Source organism: Rhinolophus ferrumequinum, chromosome 8 (genome assembly GCF_004115265.2).
Source record: "Rhinolophus ferrumequinum isolate MPI-CBG mRhiFer1 chromosome 8, mRhiFer1_v1.p, whole genome shotgun sequence".
NCBI lineage: Eukaryota > Metazoa > Chordata > Mammalia > Chiroptera > Rhinolophidae > Rhinolophus > Rhinolophus ferrumequinum.
In genome coordinates this window covers 33,381,117-33,405,588 of record NC_046291.1, presented here as the reverse complement: position 1 = coordinate 33,405,588, position 24,472 = coordinate 33,381,117, and the positions used below count along the sequence as shown (strand labels likewise).

Genomic DNA, 24,472 nt, shown 5'->3' with positions numbered 1-24,472 from the left:
CAGCTGGAATGGGCTATTCCAGCAAGACCAAATCATTTGTCCAATCATTAGCACCTCATTCATTATTAAGCTAGAAAACAATTTGGTTGGATTCCCTAAAGGGTCAGCTGCCAGATGTAAGCTCAAAGATGAAATCATCAGGCTCTTAGAATATTTCTTTATGAATATGATATACAAATTGAAAATTAAAGCCGTGTGAATTCCAAGAGTTTGCCTAAGCTTCTGCAGTTGAGTAAATTTTTTAAAGAATTTCTCTAATGCTCTCTCTTACTCTAAGTCTTCTTAATTTGATGGAGGGAGGAGGAAAAATTCCATAGCATGTGCCACCCGAAATTATTCTAGAGAGTTTAACAGCTCAGTAACTCTAAGACCAAAGAGGCACACAGACCAAGATATATAGAACAGCTTCTCCTGGCTCTACTGAATACGGCACATTTAAGAAAGGCTGATGGACTGCACACCCACATGAAGGTAATGTGAAACCAAGTTTCTCAATCACCAACTCCCAGATACCTGAGAAAAATAGGTGGGTCGACTTCATGCTACAGAATTAAAACCTGTCCTTGAAGATGTAGAAAACCAACCAAACAAAAGCCAAACGTGGGGTTCTAAGACAAAAGACAAAGTTTTGAATTTGTACCATACGTGAACCTAACATTTCTCTGAGATGTCTCTTATTTCAACATTTGGATGGTGGGTATAGCTAGTGGGGACTATTAGGTGTCATAGCACAAGATTCTTTATTTTATATCCCCACTGATTTCTGCCTACAATTTTCCATGGGCCAAATTTCTATTGCTGGAACAACTGGCCAGATGTGTGCTGGCTCTTAGCCATAGTCTGGGCCAGCACTAAACAATACATGGTGGTTTAGAGCATAGCCTTGGAATATCTTTAGAATTGTCAGAAGGAAGGCCTGTTCTCAAAAACATAGGGAATGCACCACAAAATCTAACCTAAGCTCCATGCGACTGTTAGAAGGCACAGAACACCTGTTTCCTGGGGAAAGCCACCTCAAGGAGATGAACACAACAAAAGTAGGACAACGTGAATCTTCCTTGTGTAGCTCAACACAATTCTTATTTCTTTTCCACAATGTTCTCCACATCTACTTAAATGTTATGTATCAGCTCCTATCTTTGTGTAGCTTACTTTGGAATTCTAGTTTCCCTTTGCTACTGCACACAAAGTATAGGTCTTTTGCATAGTCTGTGGGCAGAGGCATTTCCTCCAGATTTTAATCTTCCCAAACAAAAAGGAGGGGGAAGAAAGCCAGCCGGTCTGCACACAATCCACACTAAGGCACACGCATGTGCTAAGATCAGTGCAGGGATTTTTCTAGCAAATACTCAAGGGAGAAAGCGCATACTGGTTTTGGAAACCTGTTTGGTGAGATGTACCAGCATACAGGTTTCCAAAACTGAAACCATTGGTAAGTTTAAATAGAATGAAATACTTAAAATACACAGAAAAATGAAGAGAATATCACGAGGACCAGTGTTCACACAAATCAGATTTAATACTGTTTGCCATATTTGTTCTAATTTTAAAAAATAAAATATTTTACAGAGTTGTAGTCTCTTTTACATCCTTCCCTGAAAATATCTCTCACTCAACCCGCTTTCTCAGAGGTAACCACTATCCAGAAATTGATGTTTCCTTTCCTTCCATGTTTTTATATTTCTATTACACAGTCAGTCATATATCCATAAACAAAACAGAGCATTGTTTTGCAGTGCAATTTAAATATAGGTAAATACACACACACATTTGTGTGTATTCATGTAGACCTTAAGAAATCAGTTTTCTTGTTTATTCTTTTTTTACAATGGAAAAGTGTAAGAAGATATCCAAATATATTGAATTGAGTATATCCAAATATACTAAATTCATCTATAATACTGTGCCTGATTAGACAGTCAGGAATCAGACTTTCAAAGTAAAATGAAAGTTTTACTGGAGAAGTCAGTTTTCAACAAGAACAGCTTCTTACACTGTCTTTCATCTACTGATAAAAAAAATCACTGATCAAATAAACTTCCATGAGCACAAAAAAGAAATTTTGTTTGGGCTCACTGTAGTAATCAATCTAGTAAGTTGATCATTTAAACCTTGTATCTACAATTGACTTGAAGTACAGCTGGTATTTACCTGAAAGAATCAGGAGTTCGATGATCTCTGCATCTCCCAGAAAAGCAGCCACATGAAGCGGGGTTCGCTTCTCAGAATCCTGAAACAATGGGAAAGATAAACAATAAGTCAGTGGTGCCTGGAGGTGGCTTTTGTAGACATAGTAAGACATGTCATTCACTCTGAGGTTAATGCCTGTGGGAGAAAGTGAAGGCCAAACACCTACTCAGGTGATTTCTGGTTATAGATTTTTCTCAGCATCTCTCACAGTCACAGGTATGAAAGATGCCATTTTGTGTGTCTGTGTGTTCTACTGGCCTCCCTGCTCCATTTATGAAAGGTCAGCTCAGGTCAGGATGGACTATCATGCACCGGATGATGGAACTGAATTATTTTCAAAACTTCAGTAATGGTTAAAGCAAAACATATTTGAACCTTTGTACCTACCTTAACAGTATAATTCAAAGCTTTCAATGATTTTATTTTCTTTCTAAGGGAACATAGTGGAATTGTTCACAAGGACATTACACATAAGTACAGTCATTTTCTCCTTTCTATCACCATTAACTGTTGCCTAGACCACTTCCCATTCATATAATACTTATTGAATACCTACTGTGTGCCAGAAACCAGATTCTGGGGACAGAAGGGTGACCATGAAAGGCCCAGTCCTGGCCTTTATGAAACTTACATTCAAGTGGGTAGGCCAACATAGTCATGTAAACAAATGTCACAGAAGATAATTTCAGATGGTGATAAAGGCTATAAAAAAATTAAAACAGGGTAATGGGATCAAGTCACTGGAGTGATGGGAATAAAATTCCTTAGAGTGGTAGAGGAAAGCTTTCTGAGGATGTTGACAATGAAGCTCAGAGCTGAGGTAAGAGATTACTATTTCCGTTTTATAGATGAGAAAACTGGCTCAAATAAATTAAAAATTTCCTCAAGACCCCGTAGCGGAGCCAAGATTAGACTTTCACTGCTCAGACACCAGTCTAAGTCCTTGGCAAGGCATTTAACGTACTGTGCTAAGAGGCAGCACAACAACATGCGGGGGAAAATATATTGCTTCCCCTTCTGTAAATTGGAGATAATAACATTGACCTTAGAAAACTGATAAGCGAAGTCAAGTTCATGTAAGTAAACAGAGCTCTAGGCAGGCATGAGGCTTGGCCTATGCACAGCAAATGCTCCAGGCAGAGCCATTATTGTCATAGACTGTTGTGTGGTATCTTCCCTCCAAGACTGAGAACTCTCACAGGATAAAGACTTACTCCTGTTTATCCCCATAGCAGCAACAACCTAGGTGCTCAGCATAAATTGGCCAAACCGAACTGGTCTGTGTGTGTGGTCTCTTCTACAAACTTCCATCGATTGCTCCATAACAATGGTAACCAAAGCACCATGCTATCTTTGAGGTTTCTCCTAAAACTAGCATGTATTTTAGTTTCCAGAGACTCATTGATTCACTATTAATTTTAACCATTATTCCTGTGATTACTTGATTATACAATCCACCTAACAACCTTTGATTAGCCCAAGGATATTGCTCTATTTCCTGATCTCTGCTCTTGCTCAGTCTCTTTCAGATTATTGCTTTTAGACATTTCATAACTCACTAATATCTATTAATAAAAGAGATGGCAGAGAACTGATCTACACATCAGTCTATTTGTTAGGAGGGCTGGTAAGTAGGTTTTATGAAAGGATGGACTAACTTTTAAGTGGATGAAAAGAGGAGTCTGAATTAGCTGGGAATTTATGTTGTCTATGTATGCTGCAGGTAATTAGTACCGATAAGTGGAAATCAGGCAGTCATATAACTACTCCATATAAAATAACGGTATGCCTTGGAAAATTCAGTAAGATATACAACCATGGTTCACCCTTTTACAGCCATATCACCCTTTCTGTAAAAATAAAGATTCAATATTTGAAACACGTTCGTTTATTTGAAAGTCAAGTGTAATAATTTGTACAATGAATTATACAAATAACTAAGACTAGACTTCCAACATGTTTTCTATTTCTATTTCTTTTATCGAGATCTCTACAAGTATTTTCCATTTTAGCCTTATATTTCCTTTGAATTCCCACTATAGCTACTAAAAAATTTCTCTTGTGTCTTAGGATAAAAGTTATGTAATTATACGTTATTCTGGACATTGAACTGGTTCCAGGGTTTGGTTCAATAAATTAAACCTCACCTAAATGCTTTAAACAAGGACTAACCCAACCCAAATTATGACTTCATTTGACCTGAAGCAAAGTCAGTGCTCTGTTGGAGAATTTGGCCTCAAATAAAAAGTCAAGAAAACCCTAATATCTAAATCTGTGGCCTGTTATTATATGACTGGCCTTGCTGATTTTGTGGCCCCTTTTATGGCACTTTTATGACATAGCTTGTTCAAACTGAAGTTTTCATAGTATAAAATGGGTGTACTATGTGAGATCATATTGTAAAAATTCTTGATTGGAAATCCCAGTGTCTCTGTGAATATGCACTTAAAAGTTTCCTGTAGCTTCCAAAACATCTATGCCAATTGATCATCTCCTTCAGTGACATGCCATAGAGGTAACTGCAGAGAAGGTCTGTATTCAGGCAGCAGTCCTTTGTTTCTCTGAAGAAGCAGAACCACATAAACACTTTCACATGCTATTAAGACCTTAACCAAAATAACAATGCATTTCTATTGCTGACCACGGGTTGCTAACACCTGCTCTCCAGCAGAAACCCGAGAGATGTATAGGATCATGAGTCAAGGGGTGAACAACAGAACCACAGTCATCATCATATTCAATCAGGTGAATCAGCCAGAAGTTTGTAATTCATCCTCTGCTGAAGTATAAGACCACTCTTCTTTGCCATAAGCTAGACAAACAGAGTGGGTGATGCAATGGTATAATAGAAGGGGTGGGGGAGGATCTGGGGAAAAGAGAATACTAGTAATAACTAGTAAAAATAGGTTCTAGGCCAGTGATACCTCTAGGGTATCTAGAAGAAGAAACAAAACCTGTCTGGTAATTATGGAAGTGCTTTTAATTTTTTTTTTTCCAAAATTCCTTCTCATCTATTCTACATTTGAATCTCATAACATCCCTATCAGGGGAGACATACCTTCCAGAACTATTTTGGTAAGTCGTCCTATCACCATGTAAAAGAGGGAGGAAACTGAGCCCTGGAATAGATTCTATGACTTGCTTAACACAGCAAACTAATGTAAAAGAATTAGGTATCCTGGCTCCCAACTTAAAACATTTTTCTTTATAAAAATGGAAGCAAGACCATCACCGTAGGAATTGCCTTGATTGTCTATAAACATTTCGTTATAATTCCCAAGAAATTCTGGGGGGAAAAATAGGTGACAAACACTAGTAAATATTCTTTTAAATGAGCTTACAATAAATTAAGTAGTCTGGGGCCAAAAATGAAGAGTAAATTGAGAACCAAAGCTGAAAACACATATGCTTTTACTACAGGAAGAGTCAATACACCAGAGGGTTGGGATTTAACACTTGCTCAGGGATGCGAGATAAGGTGGAGAACTGGAACTGAGACCCTCGTGTAGAGAAAAACCTTTGAAGTGGTCTTAAAGAAAGATTCTTCAAGTAAAACAGTGGGCTCGAAAGTAAAAAAAAAAAAAGCCAAACGCTCCACAGGCAGATATCAAGCAATGTCTTGGCCTAGATTCTTGGTAGGGGAATAAGTGTCTCCACTGAGCAACTGCATCTCCAGATTCTGCCCTCATGTGGTTTGGGGTTTTGAATCCAAAGTACCTATGCAAACCAGGAACTTTCCAAGCTGAAAAGTAGGCATAAATATTGGTGTTCAGCCAAGGATACTCCCAGGGCGCCAAGAAGAAGAAACGAAAGCTATCTGGAGAGATGTGACCTTAATACAAGCAAGCCAGGACACCCACAGATTACACCTCCACTGAAGATGAGCTCACAAGCGTAAACCACAAGACTCACGTGCAAATAAGTCACCATAAGCAAGAGTCATCAGGCATAAAAACCTCAAAAAAGCAAGAACTTGAGATAAGAATCAGACAGAGATATGAATACTGTTTTAAATAATTTAAAATGAAGGACAAAGTCCAAGGGAGAAAACAAAACATTGTTATTTTTTTTAATGAACAAAATTTGAGGGAAGAGGTATAAAGGAAGAGTTACGGGAAACAGTCGGAACACACAGTGCTAGAAATTATCTGAGATTTTGGTCTAAGAGATGATACGGAAGAGTAGAAAAAGAATAGGAGAGGATTAAGGAAAGTACAGGATATGTTTTGCAACCATTTATTCAGCCATATTTTCTAGGCACAGACATTTATTGAGAAGTTATTATATCCCAGACATTGTGGCAGATGATAGGAATACAAAATTTAAACGTCCAGTCCTCACCCTAAAGGAACTTATAGTCCAGTTACCAGTTCCCAAATTTAGGACATCAGAACAAAAACAGTAACAGGGAAGTGACAGTTAGTGATAATTGTGATGTTAAATGATTTGCGAAAATCACCAAATGCAATGAGACAAATGTCTTGGTGAATATTGCCCCGAAACACATCCCGTTCTCAATCGCCCTAAACAGGAAGTCTAAACTGACAAGAGAAAAATCTCTTCTGAATTGGGAAATAAACACATCTTGTCTGGGACTCCCTAGAGGCCCTGTTGGCTCCAGCTTAACCTGGGAACTTTGGAAGCCCTGGACCAACCTTCCAGGTTAGTCACAGAGCCCAGTCTGTACCTTACAGGCTGACTTCAGGGTAGTTTCTGGATCAAAATTAGAGTCCAGGACCAGGCTAGGACCTCCAGTAGCATTCAGGCATAGTGGCTGGGCTAAGTGCTCTGTGCCATTTGCATGCACTTCCATCTGTGGCCCAAGTGGACTCTCTGTGATAACCAACAGCTGAAGAAGGGTCATGTAGGTCTTCACACCACCCATGAATACAAGAGGAGAAAATAATTAAAAAGCAAACACTATAAGATCAGCACATGTTGGAAATGGTTCATCGGAGTCGGTTTTAACCGATTGTTCAAGTACCACAAAAAGAGAGACCTTTTTCCATTACCCAGGAGCTCCAATTCCAAATAGTCCTTTGCAAATAGACTCCAACCCATGGGAAGACCAAGGTCTCTCCAGAAGGAAGGAAGGTAAACCCTCCCTTTCTGTAAATAGCCAGACACATACAGCCAGATGGCGTCTGAGCTAAATTTGCAGTATGTCATAGAAATCAGGCAGAGGAAGTTTCTGTCATCTGTTTACCAAAGAAGCAGATGAAAGAAAATAGGGAACTTGAAGTACGTACACGTAAAGTGAGTTTGACATGGACAGAGAGTTCATTTTGGCAGCTAAAAATACTGTGCAGACTGAGGGGGCACCCCAAGCCTTTGTTTTAAAGATTAAGAATTGTTGATTACATGCTTGGGAAATTCTGGGAAGTGTATGATCTAATCTTCATTATAAGTATCTGTCATAAACTAAAACAAACATCCCTCCCTACATATAAATATCTTACATACCAAGACAGACAGATGGAGCAATATTCACAAGCCCTGCAAAGCCTTCCTGTCGTGAAATACAGAAGAAGTTAAGTTTTAATTGTCAATCCAAACTGCCATTAATATCAAAGAAGCAGGGAAATAATCAACAACTTAGGTCCAACGAGCTTAATGTGATAGCAAACAGAGATCACTAGAAGCAAGGAGATATCTAAAGAAACTCTGAACACAAAACAGCTACCTAGGAGATACTTCAAAGGATGTGAAGAGAAGAGCCAAAGATGCGTTTAAATCAAACAAGATTTAAATCAAACAAGAAGCGAAACGGGAAAGATGTTTGCTTGGTCTTAAGGTAGGACATTAAAAGAAGTTTGTAAAGAAGAAAGCAAAATAAAGAAACAAATATCATGTTTCTTTTAAAATTTTTCATATTTACGTTCAACTTTTAACAACTCACACACAAATATAGAAAAGTACAGAAAATGACAGATCTGTATGTTCCGACCAGCAAAATCAAATATGTTAACATTTTTTTATATCCACTTCAGAACTTGGTTTTAAAAAATACCTTTAGGGTTAAAGTGCCATGAGTACTGTGATTTGCAAATGGTTCAGAAAAATAACTTGAACTGTGTGTGTGTGTGTGTGTGTGTGTGTGTGTGTGTGTATAAAAGAGAAAGAGAAAGAGAGAAAGAGAAGGTAGATAAGGCTGTTTTCGATTCTTCACTGTTACAAATGGTGTTTCAATGAGTATCTTTCTACATGTCTTTCTGTGTATATGTATGAGAATTTCTCTAGAGCAAGTATCAAGGAAAGAAGTGCTGGATCTTAGATTATATTCATATTCAACTTTATTAGGTATTGTCAAATAGCTTTCAAAACTAGTTTTATCAATTTAGACTCATACCAGCCACATATTAGTTCCTTTTCCCAACATCATTGCCAATATTTGATGTTATCAACCTTATTACTCTTTGCCAGTATGAGGTGCCTGACATGGTACTTCATTGTTGCTTTGATCTGCATTTCACTAAGATAGACGAGGTTACAAATCTTTTCATATGTTTATTAAGGGTTCTAGTTTCTTTAACTGCCTGCATTTCTAAATGCAGTTATTCGTCTTTGTCTTATTATGTGTGGAGTTTTTTTTATATTGTTTAATTTAACTTTCAGTGAAAACCCAAGTTACGCCTTCACGTAGACAGAACAGAGATGGGTCAACGTCTATCCCAAGTCATCATAAGAGAAAAATTTAGATTTATAGGCATTAATCATCTTCCATGCATGCATTATCCCATGGAGCTGGATTTTCCTTGGCTGGAATTTTCTGTGCCTCAAAAGCGATAGAAAATCTCTGCCCATATAGAGCCCCATCATCAAACAATGTTATTCAACCATTACTCTGTTGGTTTTTAACCCATCCATTTGAATGTAACACAGATGTACGAGAAACAGTAGTATATTTTGCTATACCTAATGTTCAAATTATAAGTTCAAACTTTACAACTATGTCTAATTCTTGAAACTAAATAAGAATCATTCAAAAGGCTTTCAAATAAAGATAAAATAAGAGATATGAGAATGTTAAAGACATTTTTACTATATCTGCCTTAGGTAGCTAAATACTAGATATTTTTATTGCACTTTTTTTTAGATTAAAATAATGTATAGTAAGCAAAAATGTATATCAGAGATTTGATATTTTCTAATTTGATCCTCAAAACAATATTGTGAGGTAAATATTATCATCACATGTTACAGTTGAGGAGCCTGAGACTTTGAGATAAGTAACTTGACCAGAGTCACACATCTAGTAAGTGCTAGAACCAGGACGCAGAACCAGCTCTAATTCCATGGTTTGTGTTTTTGTTGACTCTGAATAGCTACAAACCTTGGTAAACAAAATGAAAGTTATTGTTTACTACAATTAGTACCCTTGCCCTAATACTCTAGACCCAAGGACAAAATTCTCCTAAGTAAAAAGTATAAGCAAGCAAGAAGAATGAAATTGGAGAACTAAAACTGCCTGATTTTAAGACTTATAATAAATATTGGTGCAAAGACACATTGGTGCAAAGACACAAAGACACATTATATGTGCTGCCAAGGCAGCACATATAATTTCCAAAAAAAGATACAAAGGCAATTCACTAGTGAAAAGATAGCCTTGTCAACAAATGGTACGGAAACAATTAGACATTGAAGTTTGATCTATACCTTGCACGCTAGACAAAAATTAAATCAAGATGGATCGTAGAACTAAATGTAAAACTAAAATTATAAAATGTCTAAAATAAATATAGGAGAAATCTCTGGTGACCTTGGGTGAAACAAAGATTTCTTAGACATAACACCAAAGCATGAGCTATAAAAGAATAAACTGAAAAATTATATGTCATCAAAATTAATAACTTCTGCTCTTTGACACACATTAGAATGAAAAGACAAGCCACAGACTAAAAGAAAATATTTTAAAGCATATATTGGATAAAGGGCTTCTATCTCGAACATACAAAAAACTCTCTAATATGAAAGCAAACAATCCAATTAAAAAGTAGACAAAGATTTGAACAGACATTTCACCAAAGAAGATATACAGATAGCAAAGAAACACATGAAATACTGCTCAGCATCTTTAACGATTAGGGAAATGTAAATCAACATCACATTACATACTTATTTAAAGGGCTAAAATTAAAAGGACTGACAACGTAAAGTGTTAGTGAGGATGTAGAGAAATTGTAACATTCATACACTACTGGTGGGAATGTAAAATGGTACAACCACTTTGGAAAACAGTTTGGTAATTTCTTAAGAAGTTACATACAGACCTCCTATACGATCTAGATATTCTACTCTTAGGTATTTATTTACCCCAGAGAAATGAAAGTATATGTCCATACAAAGACTTTCACATGAATGTTCATAACAGCTTTATTTGTAGTAGCCAAAAATTGGAAACAATCCAAATTTCCATCAACAGATGAATGGGAAAACAAATTGTGGTATTTCTATATAATAGAACACTACTAAAGGGAATTAAAGGGAATGAACTACTGTTATTTGCCACAACATGAATGAATCAAAATAATTATGTTGAGTGGAAGAAGACAGGGAAGAAAGAGTACATACTCTATAACTCCATTTACATAAAATTCTAGAAAATGCAAACTAATGTACTGTTACGGAGTGCAGATCAGGGGTTGCCTGAGGAGGCTGGGAGAGAGATTGAATCGGGTCAGAGGAACGAATTAGTAAGGCGTACAAGGAAGCTCTCAGGGCAATGGAGATATTCATTATCTTGATTGCAGTGGTTTCATGAATCTAAACATGTCAAAACTTTGCAAACTGTACACTTTCAGTATATCTAGTTCATTGTATGCCCATTATATCTCAATATAGCTGTTTTACAATACATAAGCAGGCAAATAATACATACTCTCTCATGTAACTTAAAGGAGGGCTTATTTAAGAGTTAAAACAAAACACACCTAGGCAACAAGACAAACTCTGTTAAGAGGAGAAAAGAAATGGCAAGCTCGTGAAAGAAAGGAAATGTTATGTCCTTGTCATATACAGACACAAAAGTGGAGCTCCTGCAAAAGAATGGGGTGTTGCATACAAGCCTACATGCTTTGAAAATAGCCACAAGCAAGATCTCTCGACAAAATCCCTCAGAACATTCATGTTTCCTAGGTGAAACCTTTGATAAATGTGGATTAAGAATGTAGAAAATAAATCTAGAAAACCAAGTACAAGTGGGAAGGTGAATGGTTTATGCCTATCCTGTGAGTGCACTGCAGCACATCAGCAGTGGATTACCAGAGGACTCCTGAGACCTTACTTACACAGTGCCCAGAAATTCCCCAGAAATCGAAGCCCTTGGAGAGCAGTCTCTGCTTGGGGAAGCTCATGAAGTACCAACTGTTTGTTCTGTTGCCCTGTTATAATTAGGCCAGGGATATTTCTTGAGAGTTAGTGGAAACAGAACATGGAAAAGGGTACGAGTACTCTAGTCCTACAGAATGGAAAACTGGCCAAGATGCTTACGCTTTGATGCCAGTGAATCAGTCATATCCCTCCACCCACTGTGAAGACAATCATCCAGGGCTTCTGATGAAAAGCAAAGCAGGTCTTCAGAGCACCACCTCCCCTGCATCTTCAAAGCTAATAAAATCTGCAGTTGTTCTGTGCAGCATCCGAAGTATATTAAGAAGCAGTGCCTTTAAATTTAAGGCATTTGTTAAATAGCTTTTCATGAAGAAACCCTAATTCTTGTTTATAGAAAACATAATATTTTATGGCAAAGGATATTTAAGGAAGCCCATAGGTTGGAACTGTTCTTGGTTCCGATGCACTATCCAGCAAAGTGAGATGTTTAGTTTCAGTTAGGACCCCACTGTTTCTTTTAATTAGTTTATTAACCAATGTATTCAACAAACATTGATGTCTAATAGGAGAGAGGGAGATAACTAAGAAAATAACAAGTTGGAAAATTATCTCCTATTGATGAAAGGGTGAAGAAAAGGCAGCCACAATGCAGTATACAGATGAGGTATGATAGAATTGTGCACCTGAAATCTATATAATTTTATTAATCAATGTCACCCCAATAAATTTAATAACAACAAAAAAAAGAAATGATATTTACCAGTGGAAGGGCTGACCTGCCCACTCAAAGCTGGCCAGTAGCAGTACCTCGCCTGCCTCCTCTCCTGCCTGAAGCAATCTCCATGGGCTTGGCAACTGCATGCTGTCTCCCTAAACCCAAAAGTAACTGAAGCCCCTCCCAGACTCCATAGTGGGGCCTGGCATGATTCATCCTTTATCTCATGGGACCCACAGAGGAGTCTTTTCCTCTCATGGAGCCACTTAAAACGCATCCACCTCAGCAACTTTAAACCCTTGCTCCAAAGAGTCACATCTGGTAGCAACCTGGATAGATGGGAGCTGCCCTGGGGGGTTAGATACTGTGCCCTTTCTCTCCTCCCCGAAAGCTGAAAACCTTCTAAACAGCCCCAAGCTAGAACACCCTCCCCAATCCTTTCTGACACTTGCCAAGAGAGTTTTGCCACCCAAGACATCTATGCTATCAGTAAAAGTCCCCCTTATTAACTTATTAGAAGTAAAGCCACCACAGACTCATTCATGGTCCTCAGGAAGATAACCGGGAGGCCACTTCTACATCAACAAGCAAGAAGCATTCATCTATATCCTTTCTAAATGGAGCCAGTGAGACAGAAAGCCAAACACACTACAATGATTCCACACAGAGCATTCTGCTTAGCAAGGGTAGACTACAAAATGGCAGGCTTCCCAAGCCCTTTAATTACACATGATATGAGTGGTCCCAGAAGTTGGAGATGGTTACATAACACCACTTCTTGGAAACAGGGATATGGGAGACGTACCGTTCCACCTCCAATGCAAGCTCAAGTAAACCTGTATCACTTGAGAACAACCATCAGAGAAAATGGTCACTAGGGATGCTCTTGGTCTTCAAGCGTAGACTGTAAGGGACATTTTTTCCCCAGCCCAACCTTAAATCGCTTTGTATTTCCAGGCTAATTAGTACTTCTTCACACGGGGTAAGAGCCCCTTGGGGTCCTCACTCAACTATCTGGCTTCAAGAGCATAGAAAAGGCAAGACTGGGGTCTTCCTCCAGAAGATCTCAAATACCCACGTACTCAACACCACAGAGGACACAGGGATATAGTTTTCCATTGACAGATCAAACACTAATATGTTTGGATGGTTTGCTTGATTGCAAGTATTATCTTTTCTCTATTGAGTTTATGTATACATAAGGGAATAATTTTTTGTATTAGTTTCAGTGTAAAAATAGTATAATAGTTAGACATTTATACCCCTCACAAAGTGATAACCCTCCTCCCCCAATCTACTACCCTTTTGACATCGTATATAGCTGTTACAGTTCCACTGACTCTATTCCTATATGAGGGAATAACTTTTAATTTAAATGTATTATGCTTTGCACACTATATGCATATAATGGTCTACACATTAAATTGTGAAAATTTGATTATTTTTTCCACTGAATTATAAAATAATGACTAGAAAACAAAGTTCAGTCCCATGAGGTCCTGGGGCATCACCTCTTGACTGCTCTAGACTTGAGGTCTTTGTGTCTCTCTCTGGGCAATCTGACCTCAAGAGGAAAAAGAGCCAGGAATATCACACTAGCAAATCAGCCTCCTATTTCCTATGGGTAGGAAAATTTATCAGCTCATACCCTGCCATGATCTCATGGTTTGCAGGGGTTACTCATTCTTCATCCACCTCCTATCCACCACCCCATAATCACTGATGTGCTTCATACTCAACCTTGAAATCCCCCAGAAGACTCCATCACCATTAGCGACCCACCCTGATAGATGGCTTATTTAGGGCACAGTATGTTCTGGCATATAATATTTTCCACCTTATAATCCTAAATCAATGCTAATCTTAGACCACTCCCCAACTTCTCCCATAAGAAGATAGGCTTAGGTTTTAAGCATAACTGTCCTGACATGATTTCTCTTCCCATCCGAAATGTGACAGGAACTTAGGTTTTCACTCCCTGAATGCCACTGGACACAACAAAAGTTCCAGGCAAAGGAAATCTAGTTGTTGGAACAGTGGCAGAAAAGAGAAGGCACTGGTAATCTTTACTGACAGGCAGGTTCAGGTCCACGCTGGGGAGGGATGTTGGTGATGGAGAAGACAAACACTGTTTCTTACAAGAACGGAGTTGACAAGATTACAGTGGAGCAGTGGTTCCATCAAAGTGCTTTATAAAAGACAAGAAAAGGAAACAGGGTCATGGGTATCTAACTTTTCTCAGTCCTTCAAGATTTTTCCAGAAGGATGGATTTCCCAAAGGAGTAGGTGTGCTGGAGAACCCACATCCCAAATCACCCATGTTACTCGCCTAAGACCAAGAGTTCCTGGGGAAATTTTATTCAGAGGGTAAGAAACTTTATTCCCAACGAGGGGACTTTTTATATACCTCAGGTCACTGGAGATCAGACCTCAGACACTACCAGCTGTGTCTGGGTAGCAGCACCCCTCTCTGGCAGCACAAGGTCCAGGGTGTGGGGAGGAAAGAGCTGAAGTGGGAGTGGGGGACGTGCAGCTGTTGTGTTCCTGGAGTTCTCAGGCAGACCAGATACAGGAAGCCTTTTCCCTCTGTTCTCCAGGCCACACTGTGGGATCAGGCAGGTCATGCGCTTCCCTCAGCTGAGAGTGACTCTCAAGAGAGCCCTTCCCCACAGGGTTGTCTCTTTAGTGGAAGAAAGGCAGGCTTTGCCTTCACACTGAGCATGAGGAGTAATGAATCCCCCTCCCTTCGCAGGCAGAAAGTCCATTTTTTACACGAGGAGGAAGGTCTGCCTGCTCCCCCTTCCATCTCCCACTCCCTTTTCTGCAGCTCTCCCCTACCTTTCAACCCCACTCCCTGCCCATGGACCCCTCCCAGCCTCAGGGCAATGGCTTTCCCCGCACGAGGCCTCAGTCAGGCCTGCCTCTTAACCAGAACCGTCTTCCTCATTTTCTCCAGCCAGAAAATGTCTTACTTTAGAAGGCTCAGCCCTCAACCTCCCGTAGGCCCTGCCAGCAACCTCTCTCCCAAGCAGCAGTCCCTCCTTCTGCGGTCCCTAGACTTTGTTTGCACTCAGTTGATTCCACCTTGGATTTTAGCCACTTAGAGCACAGCCAGTACAACCTAATGGGCTCTGGACACAGAGAACCAGTTCAAATCCTGGCCCTGCCATACTGACCTCAGGGAAGTTACGGGCCCTCTAATCCTCCATGTCTTTGTCTGTAGAAGTAGGATAATAATAGTACCTGCTTCCTGGGGATTTGTGAGATGTAATGAAATGATGCTAATCAAGCCCTGGGCATAGTGGCTAGTATACAGTTAGCACTCAACAAATGTTGTCTGGTGTTATTTAATCTGTTTTTACTGTCTCCCCAACATGTTCATTCTTGCTGGTTGGTAAAAATAGGGAGAAAAGTTGGGGTGGGGACAGAGATGGGGAAGCATAAGGTGTGCCACCCAGTCTCACCTAAATTCCAGGGTAATCAAGATGGCACCATCCAAACAGGAGGAGAGGAAATATGCCCAAGGGCCAGATAAACATTCTCTCTAGTAGGTCCTGTGACTGGAGATGCACAGAATCAGACTAACGAAATCAAAATATGCTTAGCATTGTGGGAGGTGTCACCTGACAGAGGAGCTGACCAAACAAGCCTTTCATATTTGGTAAAGAAAATCTAATTGCTGCCTGCCACAGCCACTTGTAATTACTGGGGTGACAGAAAGGTGGAGTAAGCACCAACCACAGTGGCGAGGTCACACCATGCATCTCATACCTGTGGGCGAGCGCAGATTGGTAAGCAGGAGGCCAAACGTAAGAAGAGCCCGAACGCTAGAGGAGCTCAGAAAATGCAGTTCTGTGTCTAAAAGACAACAGACAAATTAGCCAACTGCTAGAGGTTTTCTGGGAGTGTCTCACCATAAAATACAATTTGTGGAAGCATTACTGATTGAGAGAAGGTGCTGCCAAATAGACCACCAGAAACGATTCACCCTAAAACCTAACCAAGACAAGAAATGTTTAATAGTAACCACAAGCATCTATTATATGTGGCAGCATTTAAACTTGGGACTTATTTGAGAAAATGCACTTAAAAATGATATAATGATGATGTAAATGATTTGAGTCATTTTATGAAACAAACTGAAGGACTTTCTAATAATTTTTACAATGGGCCTGGGAGAGGGATTTGAGATAAAGAAAAAGAACACCATTCTTGCCTTAAGTTCATACTTTAGTAAAAAGTAACTAACATATTTGTAAATTTTAATCTATATCTATTATAATCTATGCTGGGGCTCACAAATTGGACCCTGAAGTCTTTCCAGAGATTTTTTTTTTTTTTTTTTTTTTTTGGCCAGCACAGGGGATTTTAAAATCTACATTGGAACATCTTTATTGGGGCATGGACGCTCCAGTTCAGCACAGCACAGCACTCCCCACCCCCCACTTTCCCAATACCTTCTTTACACAGTGGCACAGCCTGCTGGACGCCAAAAGCTTTTGAGCTGACAACTGAGGTCTGCACTTTTCTAAGTATGCTCATGTCTTTGGCCAAAAGCATTACAGTTTGGACCAAATAAACTGTAATCGGAAGATGCGCTCTGAGACACACGTAATGCCATAAACTGTTATGGGCGGCTGAGACCAGGCATTATGATAGTTCTGGGATACAAAGATGAATGAGCAAGCATCCCTGTTTCATAAGGCCTTACTTAAGATACTGAAATGACAAAGGCACCAAATGAAATTGAGGTGCCTTTGAAAAGAGGATGTTACATGATAAGAAAATGTCTGGAGAAAAATGAAATCCTTTAGAAAGAAACATCCCTAGAATAGAGAAGAATCACCAACACTGATTGGATTCTTAACATGTGCCAGGCCCCAATCTAAGCATTTTCCATGGATTATGCTCAGAATGGGTAGGAACTCTGAGTATCGCCATTGCACGTGTGGGGAAACAGAGGCACAGAGAGATTAGTAACCTAACCCAAGGTCACCCAAGCAGAGCTGGTAGGCAGCAGAGCTACAGCTGGAACCCAGGCAGTCTGGCCACACCCTTTTAGCCACTATTCTATGCTGCATCCCAAGAATGACCTACCACTAGGCTGTATTGGCTTCTTGCAAATATCCTTTAGGAACCAAAAATTATCTTTCTAGTTTGAGGTTCATCCAGACAATTATTTTATGATATTTTGTATTTTGAGAGAAATTATTTTGTCCAAGAATAAAAACATAACATGTATAAATGATAGGTCTGGTTTTCAAACTATTGGAAAAAAATAAATTTGGTATTTTAGTTTACAAATCAGTCTCTTTTGACCATAAACAGTGTGAATCAATTCCCCAAATTCTAATCTTCCGTGCATTGAGCTGAGAAAAATCAAGTTTCTCTAGGTGATTTGTATGCATAATAAAGTTTGAAAAGCATTAGCTGTAAGGTATACATGAGATTAAGACATGCCTGCATGAAGTGCCCCATAGCAAAAAATGGCTTTTTGAGCCCAAAATTATTTATTTAACTAGTTATTCATAAATTTTATACATTCACTACTATATTCTCATATTTAATATTCATAAGATGCACACAAAAATACACATTAAAATTTTTTTAAGAAATAGAAGTAGGTATTCTATCACCCCCAATTGGTTACCTTGCACACTTCCTGGGATGACTATACTCCACTTTTGGAGTCTACTCCCATAGATCAAGGATCTTATCTGAGGGTTGGACCATCCAACTCAGACTGGTATCTTCCAATCATCGAAGGCTACCCAAAATCCACATCAAGAATAACTTCTACACATAAAGGCAGTACTACCCATATGCATTGCTACTTCATGGATAAAGCCCACCAGAACGGATCTAAGAGTAGAGGTCTTGGAAAATCTGTGTCCAGGTAATGTTTCAAAATAATTCAAACCTGTTCTTAAATGTCCTACTTTATGACCATCCTCTTCTTATCCGATAAGCATGAGCTATGCTCGGTTGCTTGAACTCTCAGGGCTGGGCAAGTGGAAAAGACTGGGAAAATACTTATTTACCACATGACTGGCTTACAGCCAAAGTAAGAATATCCTGTCATCTGATTTAATGCAAAACAATCCACTCTTCCTCCTTACAAGTCAAATTATCCCTGAGGCAGCATGCTGAGCACAGCAATCTCTTTCTTATCTAGCATTCTATTAAGAACATGGATTCAGCTACCTGTCCCATTAATTTAGAGATGCAAGATCTTTGCAGTGATGACTCACCTTTGGAGCCCTGAGCTGCCATGTCAGTTCAACTACCCTGTAGGTGCCCTGCTGTGAGGTAGCCCGGGCCACATGAGAGGCCATTTAGAGCAGCCCCTGTGTAGGTGCTTAGGCCAACAGCCAGTATCAACCACCAGATACGTAAGTGAAGACATCTCCAGATGATTCCAGCCTCATCTGTTAAGTCGCCCAAGCCAAGGCTTTCCAGCTGAGCCCAGACATCATGGAACAAAGAAAAGCTATCCCCCATGCCCTGTCTGAATTCCTAAACCAACAAAATCCATGAGCATAGTAGAATAGCTGTCCAGTGCCACTAAATTGTGGGGTGGTTTGTTCCAAAGCAATAAATAGTAACAGTCTCTGAGATTCTGAAGTGCTCTCCAAATTATTAGAGAAAGACAACATTATGTTTAGTGTTAAATGGCCTTATTTGTTTTCTAAGTCAGGGCAACCAGGCAGTCATTGACACATGATATATAGGACAACTCTTTAAGAGGAGTTATTTATTCAACCCCAACAGCATTTCTTTTGTGCACCAGCAAACAGCCAATTACTATATTTGCAGAATAATGGTGACTAGGGTCACTTCACTGTCCCCCGAAAAGTAACTCTTTAGTCCTGTCCCCTCTCTCAGAAATGAATCGTCTCCCCCTTCTCTATTGCTCAAGCCAGGAACCCACGAGGTATTCTTCATACTCTTCTCTTCCTTGCCTCTCATATTTAATCCATCAGCAAATCCTGTATGCTCAACCTCCATGACATACCTGGAAACAATCCAAGTCTCTCCACCTCTAGTGGCTACCAGTGAGTGGCGCTCCCTAGAGCTCAGGAGTGCTTAGCAGCCCTGACCACAGCTACCGCCGAACTCCAGGCACATTACTTCCACCCTGACTCCAGCTATGGTCTCCTAGTGGTCTCACAACTTCTACTCTGCCCCTCACAATCCTTCCTGCACACAACACCCACAACACCGCGAGTGACTTTTATAAATGTTCACCAAAATTTTTTGCATTTAGATTGAACCCAAACTTTTCAGTCAGCTCTGATGACTTGGCCCTTCCTTGTCTCCCCTCCAACCTCCTTTTCTTCCATTTTTTTCTCCTACTCACTGTCCTCCAGGCACACTGGCCTTCTTTCAATTCCTGGAATTTGCCACTCTCTCCCCCGAAACCCTCACAGCCTTTGCTCATGTCTTTATCCGTACTGAAACATTAACCCGTCTTCTTATGGTCCCTAGTTTCTCATAGCCTGTCTCAGCTTAGATGTCACTGCCATCTCAGAGAGATATTTCCTGACCACCTCTTGTTCTTGTTTGGTGTCATCGCATACTGTTGGCTTCATTCACAGCAGTCTTCTCAATTTATATGGACTTAATGACTCATTTCCTTCACCAGTTAACTGCCTGTCTTTCCACTACACTGTAAGCTCCTGAAGGCAAAGATGAAGCCTGTGTCCCCCGCCAGTGCATCTCCGCACGTAGCGTGGTTCAATCGGTATACACTGAATGAGTATGTTAACTTGCACGCTGGATAGCAGAACTTTTGTTTTCCTTCCAGTTTGACCATGGACAAGTAGTTCTCAAAATGGGATCCCCGACCAGCAGCAGCAGCACCGTCTGGGAATGTAGTAGAAATACCAGTTCTCAGGCCCCACCTTGGACCTCTGCGAGTGAGGACCAGTAACCTGTATTTTGACAATCTCCAGGATTCTCATGCACACTCAAGTTCGAGAACCACTGCCATAGACTATTCCAGAGACTCTCATTCTACAACAGTTTGTGTCGCAAAGTGTAGGTGTATTCCATTGGTTCTAGGGACAGTAGGTATTAGGTTAAAAATTTTTTTAAAAGGTAGACAGGCATTCAATGCCAAATGACTTTGCAAAACACGGTGTTCAAGAAAGTTAAGTACGGCAATATGCACTGTAACTCACTAAAACACAAGGAAATTTGCAGAAGTGCTTCCCAATTTTATTTAGCCATAAAAGCCTCTTGTTTCCCCTTCTAAAACTTGTCAGATTTGTTCTGAGAAACACACTTTGGAAAACGTTGTCATAATGTCGTCTTCTGCAGACAAAACCTTTCTAATACCATTCCGATTCATTGTGCCTACAGCAATATTAACGTCTGAGTCACCGGCAGCAACTGCTTTAACCTTCGTGCGTCTTTATCTCTCTTGCTCTTTCCTAGATTTGAAAATAAATGCTCCATATTAAGCGTATCTTCATATATATGTATAATTTTAATATCAGTAAAAAAAATTGGTCTTTGTTAAAGCAGGAAATGTTTATAATAAAGCAAACATGGAAGGATAGAAAATGGTGGCAATTTTCAGGAGAATGAGAAAGAGAAGCAGAGTTTAGTCTCTTCTCCTGTACCGGGAGAGTAGGCAGGAATGAGGTTCGCCATTTAAATTGTGAGAGAAAAGTCCTCTAGTGAGCAGCAGAGAACCAGCTTCATGTCTGGGGCTCTGGGAGAGCTGTTGAATGGGGGGAAGGGAGGAGATTCTCTGATGATGGAGTGGAAAACTGCACAGGTGACTGAAAAATTACTGGTCCCAGCTGACACTCAGTAACCTTGAGAAGGCTGAGCCAGCTTAGAAATAGGAAGTTAAAATATTCATGCCAAACATCCAGTGTTTACTTAATCAGGACTAATGATTAGCTTCTTAATGAAATTTTACAAGCTCAGTTGAACACAGAAAACATTTGCTTCTCTAAAAGCAAATAGGTCTGTTTGTACTGTAATCAGACATCTGGAGTACAGATGACCCCCAGTCCTCAGGAGTACAGAGGTGGTTCTGTATGGGGACTTCCAACCTCTCTGTAAAGATGAGCGTGGTCAAGTGCGACGGGAGAGAGAGGACAGTGACCAACAAGTTGGTCATGAGCACATCCACCACATTCATTGATTTTGAAACTGCGGAATTTAATGCCACAGGTCCTGACAGGAACTTTGGACATTTGTGCTAAACACAGAAGCTCTCAAATAGAGGCACGGGTGACCAAAGGAGCTAAGACAGCCAGTGGGAATTCCAGAAAGTGTTTGGGAGGGTTTTGGCGTGGCAGTCTAACTGGCACTGCTTTTGCATTTCAGGCAAACTGTTCTTACTTAGGTGATATGTAAAATTCAATAGAACAGGAAAGGAGGGGATGAACAGGCAAAGCACAGAGGATTTTCAGGGCACTGACACTATTCTGTTTGATACTATAAGAGTGAATACATGTCATTAAAATTTGTCAAAACCCATAGAATGTACAACACCAAGAGTAAATCTTAATGTAAACTTAATGAACTTCGGGTGAGAATGATGTGTCAGTGTATGTTTATGGACGGTAACAACTGTACCCCTCTGTGGGGTATGTTGATAACAGTGACGCTATGCCTGTGTGGGGCCGGGGGCATATGGGAAATCTCCGTACCTTCCCCTCAATTTTGCTGTGAACCTAAAACAGCTCTATAAAGCAAAGTCTATTTTTAATTCAATAAAATTAAGTTTCTAAAGCTCTTTTTAGTCATACTTTATATAAGATTGAAAAAACATCAATTGCCAAAAATAAAAACATTACTATTAGTATCATTACCCTTAGTAACAGTAGTGACAGTAATAGAAGCTTGGAGGAGAAGGTTGATAAAGATGCTGGGTGGGCTTAAAACCTCTCCCACCATCCCCACCTCTGCACACACCCATGCACTTCCTGGCACTGTTGCTGTGGGTAGGAATCTATTGCTTTAAGAGTCCTGGTCACACAGGGACTATGCAGTGACAGACAATTCTATTTCCATTGTAGCACTGGCCATTTCCTTTGATAACTTGATTAATATCTGTCCTGATTAGCCACCTGATTATAAATCCAGGAAGACGGGAACCCTGTCCTATTGAACTTACTGGCCCTGCCCCTCACACAGTGGCGGGAACATGGTAGAAGCTCAATAAATGTCTGCCAATTGAATAGAAGAAGTGAAACAGCAATGGTTAGATAGTTAATTTAACTGCCACATGTGTTTTAAATATGGTCTTTAAGTATTCAAGTTTAATAGGGATTGAGGAAGTATCCCAATCAAATTTAGGAAATGCGTAACACAGCCTGTTTTGAAATTGCTAAATAGCTAACTAAAGTCTGACTGTCTCTCTAGAAACAAGATATTCATTATATAGCCCCGATGGACTTATACAGGCAAAATGCAAAACAGGGTCAATCATGTGATCTTTCTAGAACAGTTTCACATTTATCCAAGGACTACTGAGTTATTATTCAGATATGGGTGGTAAAATCTTCCTTAACTTTTTCAATTATACCTACAATTATATCTACAAAATCTACAAAATGCTTTATAAATAAAACTTTGTCCTCTAAGAAGTATTCTTTTCAGAAACTCAGAAAGAAGATATTTAAATGTCCTAAAGAAAACTCAGGCACTGCAGTTATTCTGTACCTATGTCTAAAGTCAAATTGTCATGTTATAGCAAGATCAGACTTCTCTGACATTTAGAATCTTGTTGAAAGCCAAGAATTCTGAATATTACTTTAGGGAAACTCAAGCTATTCTCTAGTTTTCCTCCTTAAGAGAAAATCCATTAAAGGTTTTCTAATATGGGACAACTATATATTAAAATATATGATTTATCTCTGAGGTAATTCTATTTTCTTTTTCCCCCCAGTTTTACTAAGATATAATTGACAAATAAAATTGTAAGACACTTAAAATGAACAACATGACGATTTGATATATACACCTCATATGTATTGTGAAAAGATAGAGTTAAGACATTTATCACCTCACTTATTTAACCTTTTTTTTAGTATTCCACATATAAGTGATACCATGTGTAATTTATCTTTCTTTGTCTGGTTTATTTCATTTAACATAATATCTTCCGGGTTCGTCCATGTTGTCACAAATGACAGGATTTCCTTCTTTTTTAAGGCTGAATAATATTCTACTGTATATATACCACAGTTTCTTTATCAATTCGCCCATCCACAGACAGCTAATTTTTTTCACCACCTTGGCTACTGTGAATAATGTTGCTACTGTGTTTCCTTGAAAATAAGACCTAGCCGAACCATCAGCTCTAATGCGTCTTTTGGAGCAAAAATTATTATACAACCCGCTCTTATTTTACTATAAGACTGGGTCTTTTCTAACATAATATAATATAAAACCAGGTCGTACATTAATTTGTGCTCCAAAACATGCATTAGAGCTGATGTCCGGCCAGGTCTTATTTTCGGGGAAACACAGTATGAACACGGGGGTGCATATGTCTTTTTGCGTTAGTACTTTGGGTTTCTTCACATAAATACCCATAGGTGGAATTGTTAGATCATATGGTAGCTCTAGTTTTTAATTTTTTGAGGAACTTCCAGACTGTTTTCCATAGTAGCTGTACCAATTTACATTCCCACAAACAGAGCATAAGGGTTCCCTTTTTTCTCCATCTTTCCCCATACTTATTATCTCCTATCTTTTAGATAATAGCCATCCTAACAGATGTGAGGTGATATCTCATTGTGGTTTTGATTTGTATTTCCCTGGTGATTGGTGATAGTAAGTACCTTTTCATGTATCCATTGACCATGTGCTATGTCTTCTTTGAGCTAATTCTATTTTCTAAGTTACCAAGAACAGAATCATAATTCCTTGAAAAAGAGATTTTTATAAATACATGTACACAGTAGTGCTGAGTAAAATTACCTCTCTGAAAAAATCCCATTCCCAAATTTTATTTTTACAAAGAGTTCAATCCTTATTGAACATCCTTACTTGGTTCCCCTCTTAACATTTTTTTCCCAAGTATATGATTTGATGTTTTTAAATTTTTAAATTCCGGTAAAATACAAACAACGCAATTTACCATCTTAACCACTTTTCTAACTCACTTCTAGGATTGGTACAATTGTTATCACAGGTCAGACTCAGAGAGCCCCTGACAAAAGAAGGGGATATAGCCGTTATGAAAACGCTCTGGACCCACTGTGA

At 39.3% G+C, this 24,472-nt stretch overlaps 1 protein-coding gene across 4 annotated transcripts in view; it reads right to left on the bottom strand.

Moving 5' to 3' along the window:
• ANKRD44 (ankyrin repeat domain 44) overlaps window positions 1–24,472 on the bottom strand; it is a 288,736-nt gene that overhangs the window by 140,574 nt on the left and 123,690 nt on the right. For all 4 annotated transcript variants that reach the window (XM_033112215.1, XM_033112213.1, XM_033112214.1 and 1 more), the window contains exon 3: window positions 2,152–2,230. In XM_033112215.1, the coding sequence (XP_032968106.1) occupies window positions 2,152–2,230 (79 nt within the window). The remainder of the gene's footprint in view (window positions 1–2,151; window positions 2,231–24,472) is intronic.